This window comes from Penicillium manginii (assembly GCF_028828005.1).
Source record: "Penicillium manginii strain IBT 31320 chromosome Unknown utg000005l:1.0-5665137.0:1.0-5668048.0, whole genome shotgun sequence".
NCBI classification, from domain to species: domain Eukaryota; kingdom Fungi; phylum Ascomycota; class Eurotiomycetes; order Eurotiales; family Aspergillaceae; genus Penicillium; species Penicillium manginii.
The window spans coordinates 3,174,688-3,197,083 of record NW_026643106.1 but is presented as its reverse complement, the minus strand read 5'-3'; the positions used below and the strand labels follow the sequence as shown (position 1 = coordinate 3,197,083).

The following is a 22,396-nucleotide window of genomic DNA, read 5'->3' as shown; positions in this document are numbered from 1 at the left end:
AGAAGAAGAAAAAAACAAGTCCTCCCAAGTAAAATAAACGCTCATGGAATGCAATAAATTACAACTGGATCAAGTCAACCTCTGAAAAGTCGGGCGGACTTCGACTGAATATTGCCCGGCACTTCCCATCAAGTGCTTGGTATTCATTGCTGATCCAGATATGTTTGCTGAATCGTTGTGTCCGGTAGACCTCGTCATTGCTGACACCGATGTCATCACGAGGAATCCAAATCACGGGCCTTTTAGCACGGAGAGCCTCGTGTTGGAAAGCGCGTTGTACTAGCTGATCACGTTCATCCGGGGTGAGATCTTCCAATTCGTCGTGAATACCGGCGAACAGAGCCTGGCCCATCTTGTTCGCTTCCGGTCCCTGTGCCTCGGCATCCTCTGCCATCTTCTCTCGGAGGTTCTTGATAGTCGGACTTGCGGTGGCTGAATTGACACCAAAGTATTTAGACCTCCTATTGGCCTTTGGGGAGCGGTCGGCCCATGATGGCCGCTTTTTGCCGATCTTTGGTGTGGACAGTAGGCCTCCGGCGAATTTATTTGTTCGACCTTCTGGGTCGGTATCAAGGCTCTTTAGTTCAATACCCTTCTCATTCTGACCCTGGTGACGTTCTTGGCGTTCATGCTCGGATAGATGGCGCTCTAGACTTTTGCCATCGTTGTCCTCGTCGTTGTCCCCCTCGTCGTCATCATCGACAGTCAAGCCCAGGCGGGCATGCTGGGCACGCTCGAACTCCTCATCACGCTTAATCGCTGCATCTTCTAGCGTGATAGGAAGATATCGAAGGAGAGGACCGAACGCCTCATTGAGAAGAATTTGGTATCCGGCAGTCAAGACGAGGATGATAATCATACAAATGGCCTGGCCTTCGCAAGCAACCTCGCCCTTCTCGTCTCGGACGAGAAAGAACAATCCAATCAGACACACCTCCATGACGTAAAGGCCGGTGAAAAGTTGATTGATGGCGCGAGGGAAAAGAAGACCACCGGTATCGAAGCGGAACTTTGTGACATACAAAGTATTATAGCGGTAGACGAACCAGAAAAGGCTAAAGGTGAGAATGTTGAAAACCAAAATAAGAGGGGCAACAACGCAATAAATCAGTCCTATAATGAAAGTCAGTCAGCCATATAGGCTTTCATATAGCTAGTTGACTTACCGATAGATGCCAATGTGGTATAAACCGGGAAAAATGTACCCCATTGCATTTGATTCAAGTTCGTCGTTCGAGCCCACTTCTTTCTAGCAGTGGAGTCCAGGATAGGAGCGAGGATGAACCAGCTGATCAAACCGAAGATTTGGACCAGCGCACCGGCACTCACGGACATCGCTTGAAGAATCATGTAGGAGAAAAAGTAGTTGCTAGACTTGGGAATGTTTTGGGCCAAAAGCTCAGGCCAGCTGGTCACGTTGGTGATATTTTCGAGAATCGTGGAAAAACTGGAGGCGATGGTGACAACCAAAAACAGCTGCACAAACAAGAATGCGAAGAAATAGTTTTGTACAGTCAGCTCAATAGCCATGCCCGTGTGGAGACCCTGAGTACGACTAAGGAATCGAAGAATTAAGGGCAGGAGTGCCATGAGAATAGCCAAAAAGACGGCAGGGAGAATACCCTGGATGGCAGAAATGAACCAGTCTGGGAGTTTGCTCAGCCACGCTAACCATGAGAATGTGTTCTTGAGATATGACAGTTGTGAGAGGAGACCGGTAAAGGCAACGGGAAGGGCCCAGCCAACAACCATGGCACACACCAGAATAACGATTCCGAATGTGCGCAGATATCGTTCCCACCACTTGATAGACATGTTGTCCCAGATAACATCGTCGGGAGAAATCTCCACGACACGGGGTGCCATCTGTTTGGGCACGTGGTGGGCAACCGCTTGACAGGCCATATGGGCAGCGACTTGATGATTGAATTGAATGAATGCCGAGTTCATCAACGGAAATCGCTCCGGGTTCTGCTGATCGACTTCGATCTCCAGATTCAAACGAGCCAGTTCCTTTCGACAGTAATCAATTGTGTCGACCTTCTTACCAATCAACCAGAGCGATGGCATCCACTTCCACCCGAAGATGGGAAGACGCATGGTGTCTCGGTCCTTTGCTCGAATGTACTTTTGCCAGACTGGTTCTCCATAGTCCTCGTTATCAAAGTCCTCGTTATAAGCAATTGGATATTCTTCACCCTCAACTTTCTCCCCCTCCTTGAGGCTCTTGCGCGTTTTGTCTTTGCTGCCTTTGGTTTTTGCAGACCCGCGCCGATGCGAATCTTCGACGGGCGTATCCGGGGCTGTAAGCGGGTATTCATCAGGCTCGGGCGCAGAGCTTTTGGATCGATGGGAGGAGACTCGTGATTTCCAGGAGGGTCGCTTCGACGGTGCTGTTCGTTCGGGAATTGTCGCTTGCGCTGTCTGATCATCGGGGGTTCGTGGGACAGGGATGGAGTGCATGGGCCCGGCCATGACCTGATCGGTTGGAGAGTCATCCTCGTTGATTGGGGACACATTTCTTTCCCCCGCTCCCGTATCATCGTCAGCGGCTACAAAGCCCCCAGTCCGACTTAATTTACTATCTAGGCCATTCTCAACTTTCTTGAAACCGCCGAGGACAGACTTTCCCAGCTTCTCAACACCTAACCCAACAGCCCCTGCTGCTGCAAAGGCAGGGTTGAAGACGCCACCAGCTCGTGTACTTCCTTCCGACTCGTTTCTCGAATGGCCCTCTGCACCTTCTGGTCGTCGGTGCAAAATTTCACGCAGTGTGTGAGCTTGGTGAGGATTACCAGAACTGACACCAGGACCCATGGCCATTTGGGATGCGCGTTGGTCTGTGGCTTCCTTCTCGCGATCCACCACCTCGGATTTGCTCTTGCCAGCGCGTTTGGCCTCGGCCTTGGCTTGTTTGAGAGCGGCCTTTTTGCATTTTACAATGAGATCTGTTTCTCCCCCTTCAAGTTTCAAGGCAAGTTCATTCCGTTCCTTCACTTTCTCATTCAAGTCGTCGAAGTTCCGGTTAATCCAGATATTTCGAACACCGCCTGGGAAAACATCGAACAGATTATCCAGAGATTCGAGAGTCAGCCAGCTTGGTGGGATAGCAGTCACCAGAACGGTGGTTGCTGAGGCACGTAGTCGGTGCTGTGGGGAGGTCATATAGGCCTGTCGCATGCGAATATACCCACGAAGCTCGTCGAAGAAGACTGCGCAAACGTAGAAAACCACGATGACGGCCATGACCAGATGGGCCCAATATCGATTGGTGTGCTCTGGTTTCACATTACCCCAGGCCAGTTGGTCCAGACCAGTCTGATCCCAGTGGTTGCCATTCTCGGTGCCATTCATGGAAGTCGTGCCCTTTCCACCGACACGGTTGAGAGGAAGCAGTACCGGTAGAATCAAAACTCCGAGAGGGAAGAATATTTTTATGAGCATTCGTAGATATCGGAGGAAGAAGTAGGCATCAAGTCCACATTTCTGAATGAATTCGCTGCTGGAGGTTCGAAACACCGGGCCAATCCAGCGGAAGAGGCCTGGCGGCGATGGTGCTGTTCGTTCACGATCAGGGACTAGATAGGTACGAGGTTGGCTGTGCAGGAGAGGATTAGTCGAATGGTTCCATAATTTCTTCACTGGTCACACATACTAAATGCGGGTCAATTTCCCTTTCAGCAGCATGAAGCATACGACCTCGACCGCAAAGACAACCATGGCCGTCGCCAGCGAGGCCAGGAATGTCTGGATCGAGACCCCAGAGGCCGTTTTGCCATGGCCACCCGTATGCTCCAGAGCCTGTTCAAACTCGGAGGCCAGGGTCATGATGATCGGCGGTGAACTCGATGCTGGGGTAAAAAGGAAGAAAAAAAAAAAAGACCGCGAGAGGGGATATTCTCAGGTTGTCCCCAGGCGCATCTGACGTACTCCTTAGCAGGTGTCACCCAGATCAAGTCGTATTTTGCGGAGATTCGGGGGGGGTTAAGCATGGTCTTCGGGAAGGAAAGAAGAGTGAAGGGAGCAGAGGCAAGAAAAGAGCATGGAAAACAAAGGCGCCAATGGATGAACGGTGGAGGGGGGTGATCGGCGGTGGAGTGGCCCTATGGTTCAGAAGCGCGGTCTTTGTCCGTGACACAATGACTGCAGTGGCTGGTGGTGATTGTGTTTGAGCTGGCGCCCAAAGGGACTGATAGCAAGCTGCCAGGTTTTCCTGGCAAAGCGAGGGCAGGGATGATTGGAGGAATCGTGGATGCGCCGATCGGATGTGGGATGACATCAGGCGCCTGGTGAAACAGCCAAGCAGATCCCGGCGGCTTCAGAGAGATTGCAGTAGCGTTGGCTTGATTCTTTTCGTCAGGGCCGATCAGCAAATCAGGTTGTGAAGGCACCCAAATTCCCAAGTTCCCACTTGGTGCATCGCTTAGGGATGAAGTGGACTTACGGAGTATTCAAACCATTCACTGCGACCTTCTCAACCTTGGAAGACCGAAGATTCTCCTGAAGGTAGCACCTGCCTTGTGGGACCCTCAGCACTTAAAGGGTAAACACGCCGGAAAGGGGAAGGCGCGGCTGATTGGCTGATTGGCTGGTTCAAGGTTCGGGGGTGGCGGTGTCCTTCGGGAACCAGCCACACTCTACAAGGGCCACACTGCCACATATCTTGGTTAGAACTACGGGGTACTAACACTAACGACTAGTATCGTCTTGACTATTCGGATGGTTCAAGTTGATGGTAATATCCATGGGAACGTGAATTATTTCAGTCTTAATGGCCCAAAGTTCAATTTTAACTTGAATTTCAACTTTTTCAAGTTGTTGATGTTGTACATGCGCAGTGGAGCTGGAAGATAATATATATCAGGCAGCTTTGAGTAACCTTCCAAGGTTGGAAAGTTCAACTTGAACTTGAAGCTCCGTATACCACTACTACTAGTACCACTACTAGTAGCAGTAGATTGAAACATGAATTCTGTTCGAGACCGTCATCATGATATAGTATACCTAGGTAGTATGCCCACAGGTGCTTGGGATTTCTTCATCTTCAAGGTTCCAACCAATATAGTGCGTGGATATTGTATAACGCCACGTCCTCACTGTACTCCGCTCCTGCGCGGGTCACAGCTTTGCCCACGCACTTTCTATGTCACATGACCTCCACAAGACACGCTCGCCGAAAGAGGAAGCACTTAACGCGTGAGCGCGTCGCAGCGCGTTCCAGGAAAAAGTCCTGTGTTCCTCCCTTTCTCCAAGCCCAAGTCCGCCCCATCTTCACCCACCACCACCCATCCAACCCCCCCATCCCATCCGAAGTCATACACATTCATCATGTCTTCACCGGCTAACCGGAGGGGTCGCTCCGCAAAGAAGGCGACCGCATCGCCTGCCTCATCCGCTCGCGAGCCTCCTAGCAGCCCCAGTCAACAACAAACTACCCCCCCGCGCCGCCCGACGCCTTGCTGCCGAACGAGCTGTCCCATCATCATCCCCAATGTTCTTCCAATCATCACCTACCAGGTCAAACAGAGATGCCGAGACCCCCGATGTTCGCATGGCCGAGGCTAGTTCGACAGTCGATGATGGCGACAGGACACCACGAGCCAACAATGGAGGAATCAGAGGTATGCGGAAAGAAAAAAAAAATCCGACCATCTCGCCACGGTCGATCCCCAATATCGCTTAAACTGACACGTCCAGATTCCTCCCCTATCAATTATATCCCCAGCTCCTCCCCGACTCGGGGGTTCGCCCGCAATGATATTCGTTCCGACATTCGCTCAGATGCCAACAGTATAAGCAGTGGCTTGTTTGTCTCCCCAAGCCGCCAAGGTCGTGGTACAGGACCCCGTCGTAGCGACCTCCACTCGGGCGTGTTTGGATCGACTCCCGCCCGCCGAGCCAGACTTTTTGTTGACGCCAATGGCATGCCCTCTGGCGATAATGTGGCCCGTTCGGATGCCACTTTCTCGAACATCAACCCTGGAACCTCCGAGGCCGAGGCGATGGCTGGTAACTCCTCGCGTGTTATTTGGGGTACCAACATTTCGATCCAAGACTCCATGTCCGCTTTCAAGAACTTCCTCTACAACTTCGCTACCAAGTACCGTTTGTGGGCGGACGGAGCCTCGGAGGACGAGACTCGATTCCTTGGAGATGCCGCTGAGAAGCGCGAATATATTACCATGCTTAACGATATGCGCCGACTTGGTATGACAACTTTCAACCTGGATGCCCGCAACCTGAAGTCATACCCCCTGACCCAGAAGTTGTGGCACCAATTGCTTGCCTACCCCCAGGAAATTATTCCGTTGATGGATCAGACTGTGAAGGATGTGATGGTGGACTTGGCTCTGAAGGAAATGGATGTTCTGCGTTCTGAAAACCAGCGTGGCATCCCATCTCGTGATCGTCGTGGCCAGTCTATTCTTACATCGGATGCTCCCACTGCGGAAGTACCTGACCTCGTGGGTGAAGTCGAGGCTATGGCATACAAGGTGCTTCCATTCGGACTCGACCAGACTGTGAACATGAGAGATCTCGACCCAGCTGGTATGTTAATATGGATCTGCGCTCATTTCCGAGAAATACTGACATCGTGATAGATATGGATAAATTGGTTAGCATCAAGGGTCTCGTCATCCGTACCACCCCTATCATTCCGGATATGAAGGAAGCCTTTTTCCGCTGCCACGTCTGCAGCTATGGTGTTCAGGTTGACATTGACCGTGGCCGCATCGCCGAGCCTACTATCTGCCCCCGCGATTCGTGCAAGGAGAAGAATTCCATGCAGCTCATCCACAACCGTTGCTCATTTTCTGACAAACAAGTCATTAAGCTGCAGGAGACCCCTGACAACGTCCCCGACGGTCAGACACCTCACTCGGTATCTCTTTGCGTCTACGATGAACTGGTCGACATCTGCAAGGCTGGTGACCGCGTCGAGGTGACTGGTATCTTCCGTTGCAACCCTATGCGAGTGAGCGCTCGCCAGCGTTCTCAGAAGGCTCTTTTCAAGACCTATGTCGATGTTCTGCATGTGCAGAAGGTTGACAAGAAGAAGATGGGTATTGACGTGTCCACAGTTGAGCAGGAAATGTCCGAGCAGGCAGCTGAAGCTGACCAGACCCGCAAAATCTCCGCGGAAGAGGAGGACAAGATCAAGCGCACTGCCTCGCGCCCTGATATCTACGAACTACTTTCTCGCTCGCTCGCACCGAGTATCTATGAGATGGACGATGTGAAGAAGGGTATTCTGCTGCAAATGTTCGGCGGTACCAACAAGACTTTCCAGAAGGGTGGTAACCCCAGGTACCGTGGAGACATCAACATTCTCCTCTGCGGTGACCCATCTACCGCTAAGTCGCAACTGCTGCGCTACGTTCACAAGATCGCCCCCCGTGGTGTGTATACCAGTGGTAAGGGATCTTCAGCAGTCGGTCTGACTGCCTACGTGACTCGCGATCCCGAAACCAAGCAGATGGTTCTCGAGTCTGGTGCTTTAGTTCTGTCCGATGGCGGTACTTGCTGCATTGACGAGTTCGACAAGATGAACGAAGCCACCCGCTCCGTCCTCCACGAAGTTATGGAACAACAGACTGTGTCCATCGCCAAGGCCGGTATCATCACCACTCTCAACGCTCGCACATCCATCCTGGCCTCCGCCAACCCAATCGGCAGTCGCTACAACCCCCGTCTCCCCGTGCCTCAGAACATCGACCTCCCCCCCCAACCCTGCTCTCCCGTTTTGACCTGGTCTACCTGGTTCTCGACCGCGTCGATGAAACCGAGGATCGCCGCATGGCAAAGCACTTGGTTAACATGTATCTCGAAGATACCCCCGACAACGCCAGCTCGCAGGAGATCCTGCCAATTGAGTTCCTGACAGCCTACATCACCTACGCGAAGACCCAAGTCCACCCCGTTCTGACTCCCGCCGCGGGTGCCGCCCTCACCGAAGCCTACGTTGCCATGCGCCAGCTGGGTGATGACATTCGGGCCACGGAGCGCCGCATCACGGCCACGACACGTCAACTGGAGTCGATGATCCGTCTGTCCGAAGCCCACGCCCGTATGCGCCTCTCCCCCGAGGTGACGGCGGGCGATGTCGAGGAAGCCGTGCGACTGATTCGCTCGGCCATCAAACAAGCCGCGACGGATGCGCGCACAGGCCTGATCGATATGGGTCTCCTCACGGAGGGTACCAGTGCTAGCGAGCGACGCATGCGCGAGGATCTCAAGAAGGCAGTTCTCGCTCGGTTGGACGACCGCGGTGGCGTTGGTGGTGCAGCCGTTCGCTGGACTGACTTGTTCCGCGACATGGGTGAACAGAGCGACGCGCCTATCGACCACCACCAGTTTGGCGACGCGGTGCGATCGCTGGAGCAAGAGGGTGCAGTGCACGTCTCTGGAGAAGGCCCTCGCCGGAGTATTCGCCGGGCGGCCATGGGGTTGTCCTAGAGGATGCCGCGATGATCTGAGTGAGATCTACGATGAAATGATCGACCGGGTAGCATATTTGTTTTCTCTTCTTCTTCTTCCTCCTTTGTTCCTCCCCTTTATGTTCTATTTTTCTATTTCCTTTCCTGCTTGTCCTCTCTCAGTGTTCGGAATTGTTCCGAACCAACCCGGTTTTCTTGCAAGTAATTCGGCGTTTATTGGGGATGTCGCTGCATGTTTCTAAAGAGTACATCCTGAGCTATGCGGTGGTCGCGTGAGGTCCTTCCGCAGTGGGAAGGATCGACGACGCCACTCGTTATTTGGCTGCATAATGTAAAAACATTGAATAATCCGATACAGTTATCACGCCAATAATTTCTCATTTCTTTCCGTTAGGGTCTCCTCCCCGGCCGGCATATGTTTCGAGATGCATTTCGGAATTCGCACTAGGGCTAGCGAGACGGCTCGGGAGTGGTAGGGTGGCGAGCCGACATTCAAGCTTTCCCGGATGTAGCAGTTGGATTGAGTGTAGGCTGTACGGAGTACGGAGTAGATACTGGTTATCCACTGTGCATAGCATCTTGAATTAGCATAGATACTGTAAACCTATTACATACTACACCTAACATACAAGTGATATAAATGATAAAATACCACTGGCAGTCTGGGATACTGAAAAGAAGCAATATCAACGGGAGTAAGGAGGGCTGGATTGGGTCATCACATGCTGGTTACACAAACCTTGTGAGCGGGGTCACAGAATACCACGAGTACACGAAAGTATACACACAGTAACACTCCCATCCACTATCGCCAACAGGCTAATATGGTCACTAAATCGACTAAATCTAGACGGACTCCACCGTTGAGAACAAGCGTAGCACGTGCCGTTGTGACTGGCAATCAACGTCAGTGGGGGATAGATGAGTCAGCATGTAGCTTACCAGGATCCACATTTACAGTTGGGCCAGAACCAATCACAATCCCCCCCTCGACAGATGCACACTGCTAGTTCCTGCTATTCCCTGCCACTCGCTGCAAGCCTCCTTCTGGTTGCACAATGAAACTCGAAAGAGCTCCATATCTCCCTCAACTTTCTACGCTTTACCGGTAAACTCTACGGACATCCCCCTTACCATACGTTCAATCCCTTCGACAGTTCCACTCTTCCACGGTATCCGTTGTTGCACTGGACCCGGATCGGACCCGCCACCAGCCTAGCCGTTCTCGGGCGCGCGATAAAGCATCCCAAGCCTCGCTCTGCATCCTGCTCTTTTTTTCGCCTCTTTCCTCCGACATGAGCAATTGACCTTTTCTGCTTGTCCCGGTCTAAATTCAACCGCCCAACATGAGGTGAGTTCCTGCATTCCTGCTTGAGCTTTCGCCCTCTCGATCGATTCCCCTCGTTGCGAGGAATGCTTCCCCGCATAGTACTGACGCCCTTTCCCCAATGCCTTCAGGTTCGGCGAACACCTCCGCTCGTCCATGATCCAGGACTATCACCCCTTCTACATCGCCTACGACGAGCTGAAGAAGAGCCTCAAGACTGATTACATCACTCCACCCACCCCGAAAACCCCAAACCCCCCTCGCCGCGAATGGACCGAAGATGACGAGAAGGCCTTCGTCACTTTGCTCGAGAGCGAATTGGAGAAGGTCTTTACATTCCAGAAGCGCAAGAGTGAGGAGATCGTCCAGCGCATTCAGGCCAGCGAACTTGAAGTCAGCGATGTCGTGTCTCGCCTCGAGCGCTCCACTGGTGCTGGTAATCGCCGGGAGAGCGTTCGCATGCCCCCGCCCGACGACGAGGACTTCTTGCAGCTGGAGGAGATTCTCAGTGATATCATTGCCGACGTCCACGATCTCGCCAAATTCACACAGCTGAACTACACCGGATTCCAGAAGATTATTAAGAAGCACGATGTATGTTACAATGTTCACTCGGAGGACTTACAATGGAGCTCCGAAAACCTATCAACGATAAGCTAACCGCCGAGAAATAGAAACAAACGCAATGGTACCTTAAGCCGGTCTTTGCTGCTCGTCTCAATGCCAAGCCGTTCTTCAAGGACAACTACGATGCCTTCGTTATCAATCTCTCCAAGCTGTATGACCTTGTCCGTACCAAAGGTAACCCAGTCAAAGGCGATTCGTCCGCTGGTGGAAGCCAGCAGAACTTTGTTCGTCAAACAACCAAATACTGGGTTCACCCGGATAACATCACCGAGCTGAAGCTGGTCGTCCTGAAGCACCTGCCGGTCCTGGTCTTCAATGCCAACAAGGAGTTCGAGGAGAAGGATACTGCGATTTCGTCCATTTATTATGACAACACCGATACATGGGAGCTGTACCAAGGTCGCCTTAAGAAGACCGAGGGTGCCGAGGCCATCCGTCTCCGTTGGTACGGAGGAAATGGAGAGCGACCAGATCTTCCTGGAGCGCAAGACCCATCGCGAGGACTGGACAGGAGAAAAATCTGTCAAGGCCCGTTTCTCCCTGAAGGAGAAGAATGTAAATGCGTTCTTGGAGGGCCGTATGACCGTGGAACAGGCATTCGACAAGATGCGCAAGGAAGGCAAGAAGAGCCCAGAGGAGATCGCCGATCTCGAGCAGCTGGCCCGGGAGATCCAATACCGAGTCATCACCCGCCGTCTGGTTCCTGTCACTCGCACTTTCTACCACCGAACGGCCTTCCAACTTCCGGGAGATGCCCGTGTCCGTATTTCTCTTGATACGGAGCTCACCATGATTCGAGAGGACAACCTGGATGGTCGCCGGCGGGCCGGCACCAACTGGCGCCGCATGGATATCGGTGTGGACTTCCCATTCTCACAACTGCCCCCGGAGGATATCGATCGCTTCCCTTACGCTGTGCTGGAGGTGAAGCTGCAGACCCAGGCTGGCCAGGAACCCCCCTCAATGGATTCGTGAGTTGACCGCGAGTCACTTGGTTGAAGCAGTGCCGAAGTTCAGCAAGTTCATTCACGGAACTGCCACCCTTTTCCCTACCCGCATCAACCTGCTTCCCTTCTGGTACCCGCAAATGGATGTCGACATTCGCAAGCCCGTCACTCGACACTACGGTATCCAACGGCCGCTGGCCAGCACATCACTGTCCGCCAATGACGAGGACGACTCAGACGACGAAGATTCACCACAATCCGCCCAAGGTCCGGAGAACGGGTTCGCCCATCACATTGGCGATGATAGCCGCCTCTTCACAGAGACAAACGGCAACGAGCTTGACATCGAAGAACGTATCGCTGCACAGCCTCTCCCCGGCGACGAGGACTACCCGCTCTACGACTCAGACGACGAATCCGTCTACTCTGACGAGCTCGAAGAAGCCCGACGCGTCGGCGGCACATACTACGCCAAACAGCTGTCAAAATACTACCTCCAGAAGACCGGCCGTCTCCTCACCCAGGGCCTACTTGCCATCATCCCCCGACCCCGCGCCACCCCATTGCCCCCACCCGAACAGCGCGGCATCGCTGTCCTCCAGGGTACTCAACGGACCCTCAAACGCTTCCAAGCACCCCCCGGCAAGCGAATCTTCGTCCCCGTCCGCGTCGAGCCAAAGGTCTACTTCGCCGCCGAGCGCACATTCCTCTCCTGGCTCGAATTCTCCATCATCCTCGGCGGTATCGCCGCGACGCTCCTCAACTTTGGCGCCGACTACGTCGCCCTGGCTTCCTCGTGGGCATTTACCATCCTGGCCGCTGGCGCTCTGATCTACAGTCTCTTCCTGTATATCTGGCGCGTGGACAAGATCCGGAAACGCCGCGACGTCAAGCGCGTGTATTACGAGAAGTGGGGACCGACCATTATCTCCGTTGGTCTCGTCGCTGTCGTACTGATCAACTTCGGTATGCGCATTCACAAGGGCGGATTTATTTCGAAGGAACCCGTAGTTGGCGGTCCTCTTCCTCTTCCCGGTAATGGGAACGGAACTATGAAGCATGGTGATGAATTGTAAGATTGTGCCAGTGTTCATGCATGAAGCGTGTGGTTTCTCTTTCTCTTTTCTCGATGATGCTTTCCGTTTTCTCTCTCGATGATCACATGCCGCCCACGGGGGTTGAATTTGAAAGTTGCCTATCTAGCTTGAATTCATCCTTTGCCGTTATGGTTTCGCACCTGTTGGATCTTGATCTCGATCTTGTTAGCCACGTCTTTTGTATAGGCGTTTTAGAGGAGTTGGCTGTATAGTTGAATATATATTGGTGTCTCTATCTATGGGTTCTTGGGATTAGTAGTAGTAGTAGTAGTAGTAGTAGTAGTAGTAGTAGTAGTAGTAGGATACTATGCAACACTATCGAAACTTCCGAGGGTTGAAGGTTGAACTTTTGTATTTCAAGGTTTCGACTCCGAGGTTCCGGAGTGTGAGCAGGATGACATAAGGGCCACGGCACTCCAGTGCTATTAGTGAGTCCCTCCGAGTCCCTTCAAGTTTCTAAGGTTACTAGTATGATGTTAAAGATTTAAGCTGAGATCCCGGCGAAGGTTTGGCCGTCTGGCTCCAGAGCTGTCCTTGTCCACGGTCCCCCGGGACCGCTCTCCCCTGGCATCTGAGCAATATTCACCTGGGAAGAATTTCCACAACTGTCTGCTCCTACTAGTAGTCTGCGAAGTCTGTCGTACCTTTTCCAATATTCACCTCTTCACCTCTATTCATCTCTTCAACTCTTGAGCACACTTTCCTTCTCGGTACTCTCTGACCTAAACTTCACTCGTCTTAACTTCAAGCTTCCACTTCTCTCTTTCACTTCTCAACCTCACCGCCATCATTACTCGATCTTTTCCGTTTGATCTGATTATCTCGACACAAAGATGGAAACCCCAGCTACCAGTGAAATCAACTGGTTCGCCTCAGAGACTCCAGTCTCCCAGTATCAGTATGGCCCAAAGGGCCAGGCAGTGGAAGGAATTCAAGAGCTGGGATCCTGTTTCGAGTCAGTATATGTTCCAAAACCAAATTGAAAGAGACGCAGAACCTGATAATTAAAATCATATAGAACCAAATCAAAGAAATGCGCAAAAGCCTACCAGTGGGGACTGACAGGCTTTTCTCACAGAGGCTCGCTGCGATGGAAATCCCCCAATATGAGGAGACTCAAACACCTGACATGGTCATAGACCACATAGAATTAGGATATCTAGTAGTGCATGGTCCCTCCGCTGCGGAGGTCTCTTCATGCTTGAGAAGTATTCAAGACAAGATCACTCAAACTCGACAAGAGGAAGCCGCCCTTGAGAGAAGCGAGAAGACCTTGAGAAAAAGCGAGACTCTATTTACTCGGACTTGAATTACCTCGCCTATGATGCTTCCAAGATGCAACAGGAGACACAGATCGTGATGGTATGATCCCTCCGAATCCTTTTGCGATACCATTTATTTCATTTGCGGCCGTTCAAGTGCTAACAATTTTTTATGGGAGTCACAGGAGGATGCGTGGCTCGACAATGCCCAGAAGGAGGCATGATTATCGTTGCTGGATCTAAAGATCGTTTTGGGGGAGGGTTCCAAGGGATGGTTTTCTTTCAGATTCATATCGGGTGGACCAAAAGGAGGGGGGGGAGGGGTGTTTGCTTTTTCATTCGTTTTTAATTCCTGCGAGGTCTTATGGAATAGTTCAATCCATATTCTGGTTGTTCAACACAACCGACTATGATTTCAATCATGTTAAAGCCATGTATGCCTACGGCACTTCATAGTTGCCATCGACCCAGTGCTTCTACTGGTATGAACCAGGCAGTGTGCCATAGATATCACTGCATTCAGCAAGGAAATCCTGCAGGTCCACTCGAAACCCTTCAAGGCGAGATCTAGCTTCGACAAGCTCGGATATCTCGTGCGACTCAGAGTCAAAGTCGTTGTCATCCTTCCGGCCGGTATTCGCCCGGGTTACGTGCTGGGTATTTTTAGTTCCCGATTTTCCTTTGACCTGGGGGTTTGAGATACCTTTGCGCGAGACAGCTCAAAACTCTTCTTGCTCACTTCGCAATACAAACTTGCTCCAGTGTCAATTCGGGATGCTTCAGCGCTGACTACAGTAAGTCTTGCCTTGATGGAGCTTTCGGCCTTTCGCTTCCGCTGTAAATTGGAAAGGAGCTTTTTTCCTGTATCAAAGTCAGTGTAATATTGATGGTTCCATGAGCGATATCTGAGGTCCTACCAGAAGAATTCTTCAAAGGAGTTGGCACGCTTGACACCGATTTTAAAAGGGTGTTGCCTCGAAGGTTGAATCCTTATCGGTCAAGTCTGCCATGTTTGCGGATGAATGGTTCGGACATATAAGCAATGGTGGGAAAAAGCGAAAGAAAGGTAGAGTATGCAGAGTTATACGAGGAAAGCGTGAGAAAGAAAGAGAGAGGAGAGGAGAACCCTGAGGGAGAAGAAGAAGGAGAGAGGAGAGGAGAGCCGAGACCAGGCAGACAACATGAGCATCTGGGCGTACTACGGCACTCCATTAGTGGGAGCTTCACTAAAATACTAGTTCCTTATATAGAGTTGGACAGAGATTTCTAGTATTTTCTTGTTCAATAGCCTTAGAATGTCTATAATCGGGGCCAGGAAGTATTTATATTTAGTTGGCACTAGTAGATACTTGTCTTTACCAAGGGACGGACTACCGCACGCTTGAGATGGCCCTTCTTTCTCCCACAGTGGTGTCGCCGTTTCCACTCCAGGGCTCATCCATGCCTACCTAGACCTCTGCAGCTCTCTTCGTTAAATCATCTTCGCTGCTACACTGCTACAATTCCAACATCCTGCCTTCCACAAAAACCACCATGGCGACCGCAGTTGACCTTTCAGACGCATATATGACTCTGTGAGCAAATTAACCCGACACTGAGCCTGACTGTGCATTTCGCATGAACCAAAAACTAACCAAAAACCTCCTAGAACCACCAAACTCGCCGTCGGATGCGATAACTGGCTCAAAGCAGCCCAAACGTTCGCAGAGACCCTGACCAAACAAGGGCTCAGCCTCTCAAGGCTTGACTTCGAGACCGAATGGATCCTCCGCGTGCTATTCATATCGACAATGCAGATGAAACTCACATCCACACCCCACGGAATCATAATCGAGACGGAGCGCCAACTGAGAGATTCCTATGCCATTGTCTATGAAGAGAATGCCGACTTGAAGGATGAACGAGATACACTTCGCGCTGAGCTCGCTGCATTGAAGGAAAAGTCGCAGCCCCAGGAGGACATGATATCGGCTGCAGCAGTCACGCCGGTTTTCAAGGGACTTGAGAAATTCTGTGGGTTAATGGAAGAGCAGTTGCTGGAGGTGAAGAAAAAAGTGGATGCTGCTACGAAGTGATGCTGGACGTTTGTTGTTCTCGGGGCTTGCGGGTGTATAGGAAGTTGGTTATGTATAGTTACAAGTCGGGTTCAAGTTGTTTTGGGGCCTTCTGAGATGTATTCTTCTGCATGAAGTGATTGGTAAACCGTGTGCTGTCTCTCAAGTTTCTCCATAGATAGCCTAACTTCCAAGGCTCCCCATCTCTTCCTTCTCCTCCTCCTAGCAGTGCTAGTAATACTAATACTATTATTGGTGAAGATGGGTGCCTTCCATAGCGGCGCCTCTCCCTTCTGTACTTCCTTTCCCGTAATCACCCCTCCTCTCATGTTCAAATCAGTCATTTCATTTCCTCAACTGATTTCATCGGATACATTCTGTGCTCACTTTATTGATTCTCCGCCGTTCGTGTACACCATCCAGCCTCGCTATGGCATCTCCCAAGAACGCTAAGAGCAGCACCGGCTCTGGCTCCAAAAGCAGTGGCTTCGGCGGCAAAGCCCCCTCTCAGTAAGAGACAAAAGCCAGTCTGAATTCCCACCCACTTGACGATTCTAACAGGAGAAATACCACAGGGCAAACAACTTGCAGCAAAACCTCAACGAATGGGTGCAGAAAATCAAGACACTTGAAGGAAAACTGAACGCCGAGCGGAAGAAAACCCAAGAACTTGCAGGAAACCTGAGCATCGAGCGCAAGATTCGTGAAAACGAAAGAAAGGAGAACACCCGGAATTACGACAGAGTCGTAGAGCTGGGCTGTGAGAATGCTAGTTTGAATTCCGAGTTGGCCAAAATGCGAGAGGGAGTTATGCTCGAGCGTGCTACCAAAGCTAAGAGTCCCCAAGAGGCGCGAGACACCCTTGAAAAGCGACACGGAGAAAAAAATGAAGGCAGAAACCCTTCGTCACCAATCTGCTCTGGATAAATCATATCGGCGGGAAATTGAACTCAAGGACGAGGTGGCAAATCTCACAAGCAACAATGAGAGCTTCGAGCCCAGATTGTTGAACTGAAGTCTGAGCAAGACACACGTCGAGTCGAGATCGCCAGCCCTGTTCTCAAGTTCGAAAACATTCCGACTGACCTTTTGGACCTGGAGAACACGTGGAACAATATCAAAGTCGAGCGGCTTCCTGACAGCGAATTCGACTTGCCGATACCTGATTTTGTCGAAGATTCGTTCAACCCTACCGGAAAAGCCGATGCTTTGACGAGCTCAAGTCTTCCTCCGGCCATGCTAGCTGGCGCGGCGGCGACTGCGATGCAGAGGCTCTGATTCTTTGACTCACCCAGGACATGCATGACTGTGTCTCGTACATCTTGTGACGCTAGGGCTTTGTTGACCACCGACTTGATGACATGCGGAGGCTAGGTGAATGTGGTGCAATGTATGACTCTATTCTTATATCTCCTCGAAGTAAATCATATTCCTACAGCAGGTATCCGCTCTGGGAGGTTTTATAGCAGCAACCGGCTCGATACTAGTCCTAGTCAACCAGGGCCCGATTGTACCTACTGTAAAGCAAATTTGATACCCAGAACCATAGAAGCCACCAGGAAGTGTACTCGGATATACACCAGGAAATATTTGAGAACCGCATGGACATCTGAGGTAATACTCCAAGTACTTCTTTGACTAGTGCGAGTACTGTAACTGAGTGTTGCTGCTATAAAGCCGCCGCAAAGGATCGTTCCTTCCTTTCTTCCTTCCTTCACTCCCGCACTTCCCATTCCTTACCTTCCCTTCCCTTCCCACCCTCACTTCTTCTCCCTCCAACCTCAGTCTGCTTTTGTTTTTCAACTCGACGATCTCTCACCCCAACTCTACGTTTACTTCAATCTGTTCACCAGCGCAATTGCTTGTTTACCTTTCATTCAAACCTCACCATGGCACTTGTGAGACAGAACGCCCTTCTGAACGTGACCAATGACCCTCAGTAAATGACGACCCCAGTGCGAAGTTCCCACCAACGTCACCGAGCTAATAAGAGAAAAACACAGGTTCCAAAGACTTCAGCGGACGGTCGTCAACCAGAATAACCGAATCGCCAATCTCGAATGGGAGCTGAACTCTTACTACGAAGACGATTACTATGAAGACGATTACCACGAAGGATATTACTACGAAGACGACGGTAGACATGACCACCTGGTGCGAGAAAAGAAGCATCTCGAATCTGTTTTATCGAAACGCAAGCAGACTATCAACGAGGAAGCGGCGAAGAACGCAAGACTTACGGCAAGTCTAGCGATTACCCAAGGAGACCTCGAACGCTGTCGGCAAGGGAAAACAGTCCTCGAACAGAAATCCGCATTGCTCACGGCCGCGGTGGCTCAGTCAAACACTCAACACAAGCAAGAAGTGGAAGGACTGAGAATCCAGATCGCCGAACTGGAAAAGGAGCAGAGCAGATTGTCTACAAAGGTCACTGACCTCTCACTCAATTGGCTGGCTTTGCAGGAGAGGAGCACAGAACTGGAACGCGAGAGGGAGAATTTGCGGACAAAGAATGCCACCATCGAGAAAGAAAAGGAAATTCTTCTCGCCGAAAATGCCACACTCAAGATGGAGCGAGAAAACATTCGAGTTGAAAATACCAAGGAGATCAACTCGAGCAAAGCCACCCGAATTGACCTTCTCGAGCTGGAGAACCGGTCAATTGAGATTCCAGCGAAGGAATACGAAGATAAATATATGGATGCACTGGAATGGAATATCTACGCTGAATTCTGTCATGGTTCATCCCGCTTATGATCCTGTTTTCGCTTCTCCAGAACTTGGAGGACTTCCAAGTAGAGCCAAGGTGAGCCTTTACTCTGTTATGCACAGGCACTGTGACTGAGGCGCTTTCGATATATAAATTCTGACCTTTTGACTCCATAAGAATGTGGATGGTTGTATCCCGAGTCTCTGAGTGTGCCGAGACTTTGTTGACCGCTTGACCGGATGGTATAAAAGGGATGGGAAGATAGTTACTGCATGATACTTCTTTCGTTTCCTGTTTACGCTCAGGCAATTTATTATACTCGGCTGATGCTCACATATGCCTATGTAATTTATCAAACTTATAAAATTTCTCGCTCGTCAGTCTGGCGAAATAAGGTCGGAAATTAGTTTTCAAGGACATTAATAATCACCCTACCATACTTGGATTTGCTCCGATATGGATAATTTCTTAGTGCTTCCGAGGAAGCCAAGAAACATTATTATATGATATAAAGCTCAACCTGGTATTCGATGTGTAATTTCTCAGTGTTGCAGGTGGCGCTTGCCCAGGCAGTGGCCTTGCGGTTGCTGTTTACTTAAAGTTTGTTCCGCGTACCAAAGCATCGCATCTTTCGCCTAAGTCCCCTTCACTCCCAAATTGCTTTTACCAGAATCACTATTTAAAGAGGCTACTAACATCAAAACCTTTTTGCTTCGGTCTCCTTACGGTATGTGTTTCTTGTGTTTACATTCGCTTCGAAGACCGCGCTAGCGCTGTCTGTTTACAGTATCAACCAATTAAACCCGGAATATGAGCAGATGATGGAGGGATTGGTCGAGCAGACGTGCCTTATTGAACAAAGAAAGTGTCACGAAGTATGACAGACTCGCCGAGCATGATGCATATGTTGTTGGACAAGCTCACGCGCGAACGACAGCAAAAGCAATGATCTATTCGAAATCTGACCAGAAGAAGATTGCAACGGAAAGGATCTCGGGGATAAACTCTTTGCCAGTTGGGAATATTCCCGTTGAGTTATTGAATGAATGGAGTTGCCCGAAATGCGTCGATATTCCTTTTTATGCTGGCTCATACATTTTCCATATGGATGGTGTGATGTTGGATTGTTCGGCGGGGGTATTGATCAATTTCCAGGATGACTTCATCTCTGGAATACCTTATGCCGACACATCCAACTCTACTGCGAACTAATACGCAGCTGTCGGAACCATGGGAAACTCTTTCGTTGCCTTCGACCAGAACCCGGCCATGCCTCATCCGCAAAGCCTGATTTAGACTCCCAACCCACTCCCACCGGTCCAGATTAACTTGGCCGGCATGCCACCTGCAGCCATCGTTATGTATTGGGGGTGATCTAGGGCGAAAGAGGACTTAATTCGATGATTTATTGGTGCTGATGATTTGATATTTGGCGGGTGCTTCATGGAAATTCCACCGGTTTGTGACTTTACTCTCTTCTGGATTTACATATCTACTCCAAACTACCCACGGAGAAATGCAAGTACAACGCACAGCTTCAATTTGAATAATACTGTAGATGACACTGAAAAATCTCAGCACTACTGACGTAGATAGGCCATCCCAGTGGCCGCCTTCAGCTATAGAGCCCCAGGGCCGGTAAAAAATAGACAATGATACAGTCTAGTAGTACAATCAGCCTTCAAAGAGCCTAATTGATGACTTAAATATAGCGCCTAATAGCTATGACAGTCTAGGCCCCGAAATATCAGTTTGAATGCGGTTAATACTATTGAGCAGGTTGCCGCTATAGAGCGCCGTACCTAGGTACCGATGAAACCAGGCAACTTCCAAGGTTCATTTATCTAAATTGAATCTGAAAACCTTCGAACCCATTTGAGAAAGAATGATTTAAAGTTCAGCGGCTCTCGGTTTTGTTGTTTGTCTGCCCATTTGAAGGGTACCCCGTCTACTTCAACTTCCTCCAACCTCATCTCTCATCTCCTTCTTTCACCCCCCATTCTCCAATCTACTATCAATCAGCATGCGATTCGAAGTGCCACTCTCTGAAGTTGATTCGAGTGACGAACTCGACCAGCTTTTATTCGATTACCTCGGTCCACCCATCCACCTACCTCCAAAGGCCAAGGGAATGCCGCAGCCCGCTATGGAATCGACAAACTCGGCCCCCGATCTCTCGCGAGACAGCCCAAGCCATGACTTTACTCCAAAATCTTGTAGACAGTCCGGGGGAGCCAAAAGGGTTCCCACTAACGGTAGCCGTGCACCAAGTGATACATCTTTCACTAATCCCAACCTCATCCTCTTCGAGAATGCGCGGACTGCTTCCAGAAATCACCGTCAAGGCTCGCAGATCGAGTAAATGTCCCCCGAAGCTTCCCCTTGTTACATACAGCTGATCATAATCGAAAAAAAAATCACAGAAGTCCGTTTTACATTCTCCCGGGAGATCTATCGAACGTTGGCCGCAGCTTTCTGCCTCTGAACACGCCCAACCCAGGAACTCACATCACGAACATCCCCATTGATCATGAACATAGTCAGTCCGGTGTTACTGCAAATGAAGAGCCGAAGAGTTACGATGAGAGCCCTCCCAAAGTGAAAAGACGCCTCAGACTAGGAGGAATGGTGCGCGTGGTAAGTGCCCAGGTGAGAGATGTAGATTTCTACAAATATACACAAGCTAATATCGTTCCCAAGAAACGCCCACTCGACGAGCTCGAAGAAGAGGATCAATCTGGTATCAAGGCCGAAGATCCGGAGCCAGAGAAGGAAGTCTTTCACAATTCCAAGACTACGCTTGATCCAACCGACACGGCTATCCCAGTCAAGCCTCTTCACCCACGCGCTGTGAAATTCGAACTAACCGAATTGACCCGCTCAGCAAGCTCTTTCGGCGCACCCGGCGAGAAAGTTGAAGCCAAGCCAAGCTTGACAAACTTTGCGGACAGTCCATTTACCACAGGAATTATCACAGATGGCTCAACCAAATCCACCCCTGCAGAAAGTCCCTCTTCAACTCTATCATGGGAAGAAGTTGTCGCAAGCAGTCTAGTTGCCGCCCCCGCCATGACCACCAATTCAAATACAACAGCCCCCCAAATCAAGACTCCCACCAAACTAGTTGCTACCGTCCGCGGTGATCAGACCCCGCCATTTCTCAAGGCCCTTAAGGAGTTGAGGTACGAAAACTACAAATCTCGCCTCATCCGTCCCCAGAGTCCTTCAAGCAGCACGTCCATTGAGACCCCATCGAGCTCTCAAAGCCCAGATAGCTTGACCGTGAATCTATCGGAAGACAATACCCTTATTGAGCCCCCATTGAGTGCACAAACTCTCGACAGCTTGGTCGTGAATCTGTCGAAGGGCAATACGCAGACTACTCCGGACAAGTATCTCCAGGCCCCAAGCAATGAGAGCCTCGAGGCAAATATCCGCAAGAAGGAGCTCCTGAAGGAATTCTGTGACAAGGTATCGGATCTCAGAACAGGATCTTTCCTGCGGACAAAGATGGTCGAAGCAAGGCAGCAGGTCAAAATTGACGCGCTCCAACGGGAGAATTCCAGCCTCCTCGAAGAGAAAAGTCAGGATCGTCAAGAGATCGGCCGACTGGGTTTAAAACTGGCTATCATTGAAGCAGAGAGGCAGTTTGATAAGCGGAAGATCTTGCAGTCTAAGAAAGTCTTACGCGAGGTTTCCATTCATGCTGACAACGTGAGAAATCTGTTCCCCAACATGTCTTTCCACAACGATCAAGAAAGGATCACCGGTGAGAAACCGAGCATGAATGCCTTTAGTGCTCTACGGGAGCTGGAGGAGAAGAACAAGATTTCGGGGTAGGTGCTCTTATATTTTATTCATGGGCTCTTTTGGGATCTAACACTTTAGTTATAGATCCGGAGTAAACAGAGAAAAAAGAAATGGCTAGGGCAAG

General features: G+C 50.5%; 7 protein-coding genes across 7 annotated transcripts; 6 read left to right on the top strand and 1 right to left on the bottom strand.

Moving 5' to 3' along the window:
• Positions 1-58: 58 nt before the first annotated feature.
• N7533_007581 (putative DUF221 domain protein) lies at positions 59-3,828 on the bottom strand (the record flags this gene model as incomplete). Its single annotated transcript, XM_057104231.1, has 3 exons — positions 59-1,113; positions 1,167-3,598; positions 3,656-3,828. The coding sequence occupies 3 exons, from the start codon at positions 3,826-3,828 to the stop codon at positions 59-61; spliced, it is 3,660 nt and encodes a 1,219-aa protein (XP_056959188.1).
• A 1,426-nt stretch (positions 3,829-5,254) lies between these two features.
• On the top strand, positions 5,255-8,457 carry N7533_007580 (MCM DNA helicase complex subunit MCM4; the record flags this gene model as incomplete). Its single annotated transcript, XM_057104230.1, has 4 exons — positions 5,255-5,621; positions 5,698-6,549; positions 6,603-7,616; positions 7,709-8,457. Coding segments are annotated over 4 exons (2,982 nt in total), but the record flags the coding sequence as incomplete, so codon positions are not given.
• A 1,327-nt stretch (positions 8,458-9,784) lies between these two features.
• vtc4 (putative vacuolar transporter chaperone (Vtc4)) lies at positions 9,785-12,415 on the top strand (the record flags this gene model as incomplete). The annotated part of the gene is made up of 5 exons (XM_057104229.1): positions 9,785-9,789; positions 9,897-10,359; positions 10,440-10,833; positions 10,904-11,363; positions 11,410-12,415. 5 exons carry the CDS (start codon positions 9,785-9,787, stop codon positions 12,413-12,415), a joined length of 2,328 nt encoding a protein of 775 aa, XP_056959186.1.
• A 2,816-nt stretch (positions 12,416-15,231) lies between these two features.
• Positions 15,232-15,773, top strand: N7533_007578 (uncharacterized protein; the record flags this gene model as incomplete). Its single annotated transcript, XM_057104228.1, has 2 exons — positions 15,232-15,272; positions 15,347-15,773. The coding sequence occupies 2 exons, from the start codon at positions 15,232-15,234 to the stop codon at positions 15,771-15,773; spliced, it is 468 nt and encodes a 155-aa protein (XP_056959185.1).
• A 409-nt stretch (positions 15,774-16,182) lies between these two features.
• N7533_007577 (uncharacterized protein) lies at positions 16,183-17,030 on the top strand (the record flags this gene model as incomplete). Its single annotated transcript, XM_057104227.1, has 3 exons — positions 16,183-16,262; positions 16,328-16,512; positions 16,780-17,030. The coding sequence occupies 3 exons, from the start codon at positions 16,183-16,185 to the stop codon at positions 17,028-17,030; spliced, it is 516 nt and encodes a 171-aa protein (XP_056959184.1).
• Positions 17,031-17,641: 611 nt separating this feature from the next.
• N7533_007576 (uncharacterized protein) lies at positions 17,642-18,509 on the top strand (the record flags this gene model as incomplete). The annotated part of the gene is made up of 2 exons (XM_057104226.1): positions 17,642-17,674; positions 17,736-18,509. The coding sequence occupies 2 exons, from the start codon at positions 17,642-17,644 to the stop codon at positions 18,507-18,509; spliced, it is 807 nt and encodes a 268-aa protein (XP_056959183.1).
• A 1,976-nt stretch (positions 18,510-20,485) lies between these two features.
• On the top strand, positions 20,486-22,302 carry N7533_007575 (uncharacterized protein; the record flags this gene model as incomplete). The annotated part of the gene is made up of 2 exons (XM_057104225.1): positions 20,486-20,820; positions 20,886-22,302. The coding sequence occupies 2 exons, from the start codon at positions 20,486-20,488 to the stop codon at positions 22,300-22,302; spliced, it is 1,752 nt and encodes a 583-aa protein (XP_056959182.1).
• Positions 22,303-22,396: the final 94 nt, after the last annotated feature.